The sequence below is a fragment of the Saccostrea cucullata genome, unplaced genomic scaffold (assembly GCF_032062105.1).
Source record: "Saccostrea cucullata isolate Sc308-1 unplaced genomic scaffold, CSIRO_AGI_Scuc_v1 ctg3730, whole genome shotgun sequence".
NCBI lineage: Eukaryota > Metazoa > Mollusca > Bivalvia > Ostreida > Ostreidae > Saccostrea > Saccostrea cuccullata.
Window position 1 is genome coordinate 75,589 of NW_026937660.1, and position 2,927 is coordinate 78,515.

The 2,927-nt window shown below is 35.0% G+C and overlaps 1 protein-coding gene across 1 annotated transcript; it reads left to right on the top strand.

The window, feature by feature from the left end:
- Positions 1 to 282: 282 nt before the first annotated feature.
- On the top strand, positions 283 to 1,888 carry LOC134248615 (uncharacterized; the record flags this gene model as incomplete). The annotated part of the gene is made up of 3 exons (XM_062731026.1): positions 283 to 828; positions 977 to 1,113; positions 1,557 to 1,888. Coding segments are annotated over exons 1-3 (877 nt in total), but the record flags the coding sequence as incomplete, so codon positions are not given.
- Between the last annotated feature and the right edge of the window lie 1,039 nt (positions 1,889 to 2,927).

The window sequence follows — 2,927 nt, forward strand, 5'->3', positions numbered from 1 at the left end:
CTTGATAATTACTATAAAATTATAGTCTTTTGATGAGGCCAATCCCTAGATATATAGACCTAGCTTAGAGAAAGCATATATGCGATATATCGAACGAGCACGAAGTGCGAGATCGATAAGCTAAGAAGTTCCGTAGGGTCTATATATCTAGGGATTGCACCGAATCAAAAGACTACAATAGACCCCTTTAATAATATATGCAGACATGCGCACAACTACTTCCGAGTGGATACGAGCGTGAAGCGAACCGCGTCGAAAATGTATAAAAACATGTTTCAGATTTTAACTATAATTTTGTGTTAAATAAATAAACTGTTATATTTTTTTCAAAAAAATATTTTCTTGATATTTTTAAAATTAAGTCGAACTTCCTGTTTATCGTTGCCAAGTTTACATTAGTTACCATGCGCGTCTAAAAGTATGGCGACGCGGGAGCATTTAAAGAAAACAAATATAGGCATTTTGAAAACAATAGCTTTAGATCTGGGTATTGATTGTAAGAAGAAGAAAAAAGATGATCTGATTTGCGATATTCTTGCAAGCAGCACAAGTACAGATGCCCTGTGTCCCACTGTTGAGGTATTTTCTTCCTCTGATCCTACACTTACGCAGTTCAAAGAAAACTTGCCACCATTCAACAAAGTTTCTTACCAGCTGATAGGTCCATCAAGCCATGTGAAACCACCTGCCCTTTCTTTTTCCTCTTTGTATGAGTTTATGATCTCAAGGACAAGGCAGGGAGGTCAGAGTGTTCAAAACTTTAAAGGACTGGATAAGTCTCTGAAACATTTTGATGCAGGGGACATCCAAGAACTAAGTATTGCCAACGTAAGTAAGACTGATTCTTTACATTTATTAAGTGATTTTGTCCTTTTAATTTCAATAATTATTACATATGTATCATCTTCAGCTACAACCAATACTGTATTAATAATTATTTCATTGTATTTAGACTGTTATGTACATTGTGTTTTAGATTGATGACACAACAGTCTATGTCAAGGCCTTTTGCTTGGCATCTATGAAAAAGCAGAGGTATCAGGTTTATCTTTGCATGACAAACATTGGCAGCACACATAAAGTGGACTTTGCATATTGCCAGTGCCCCATTGGGTAAGTATTTCAAGTGAACTATACTTAGGCTAGGAGAATGATCAAAAGTTCAGTGTTTGACAAAATACTACATAGTTTTCATCAAGACCCCTCCCCTCCTCCTCAAAACTAAATTGTTGATTGAAATTTAATTATTTAACAAATACTGATATATTTTAACACTATTAATAGCTTTTATTTCTATTTTTTATTCATTAAAACATTTCAAACACCAGTTAATAATGTCTCCTGTACCACATTAAATCTCTGAGTATTAATTTTGTTGCACAAGAATTTCTTTGGCTCTTGATTCCCCCACCACCTAAACTATTTGAATTTAGATCTTTAATCTGACACTGATCTTATGATTTCTCCGTTTTAGCAACTCTAATTAATTGTTAAACTTTTATACACTTTTGAATAATTAAATTTAAAAAGTTTTTTTCATCATCATTTTACTATAGGTTAGCTCAAGCCTGCAGCCATGTTGGTGGGTTGCTTTTTGCAATATGCAATGGCATCTTTACGTCATCCCAGAGCTGTACCTCAACACTTTGCACGTGGAAGATGCCGAGGTCGGTCAACCATAAACCAACCCCACTTAGCAATCTAAATCTGTCAAAGCCTCGTGCCCAAATAGAAAAGATAAGTGAGGACAATGTTACAGCATCCGCTTCTCTATCACATGGCTCTGCGATGGCGAAATTTGACCCTCGCCATTCAGAGGATAAGAAGAATGACATCGACTGGTCATTGCAGCAACTTTCAGAACTAAAAGTCATTTTCCCTCAAACAGGTATCGATTGAAAAATTGAAACACAACTTTTCCTGTTTTAAAAAAAGCTTGCTCATGTTCTAAGCCTTTTAATTCAAATAATATTGCAAGTTTATATTTATTGATAATGATATGATGAACAGGCATAATTGTATGAGACATGAAATTATTAAAGTGATAGTGATATTTACAAGTATAAAAAAACTCTAAATTTTGGTCTTGGTAAAAAAAAGGTAATGACTAGATGCTATGGCGTAAAAGAAGTCGAACATGAGTTATCGTTCATATATCGAGTTATCGTTCATAAGATGCGTAATACGTCATCACTAGAGACCTATTCACTCGTACATGGGATATTCCACATGTGTTAAGATAAACAGAAATAAAATAAATATTCTTTAATCATATTTATTCGATTAGTAGTTTATATTTATTTCATATGTAATTTACAATAGGGTTATTATATATAAATCCCTATGCCGAAAATTGGAAATGTCAGTATATATAAACAATTTATCAATATAAATTAATCATCAAACATGAATTAATTATAGATAATCGTGGATTGATTTTAATGAAAAATACAAGGAGTTGAGGTATAGTACTTGATATATTTTCTTTCTATATATTTATTTGTATTTCGGTTAATGCAGTTTGGTTGTTATGTGTATTGCGAATGGAGAATGCACAGGGGGGGGGGGGGGGGTTATTACCAACTGGAGACAGGCATCTATCGTTAAATGTGGTCATGTAAGAAACGAAAACCAAAGGTGTTTAAATGCTGCCTTAAGATCCTTGCTCCAATTTTTCACTCATGGGAACACTAACAATTGCCGTTGGAAAGCTGCTCGACACCCTGGGTCATTGAGCAATGAGGGACCTTTTTCGTGCCAGCACCAACAGCGACAGGGAGGGGTGGAGCGGTTGTTTGACAGAGTTAAGTAGCCAACAACCACACTAAAATTATTGAATTATTAAATCTTATGCATATATTGTAAAGAAAATGGGGCCCTGGTCCCCTCCACAGTGAGGGACCTGTTTCGTGCCAGCACCAACTGCG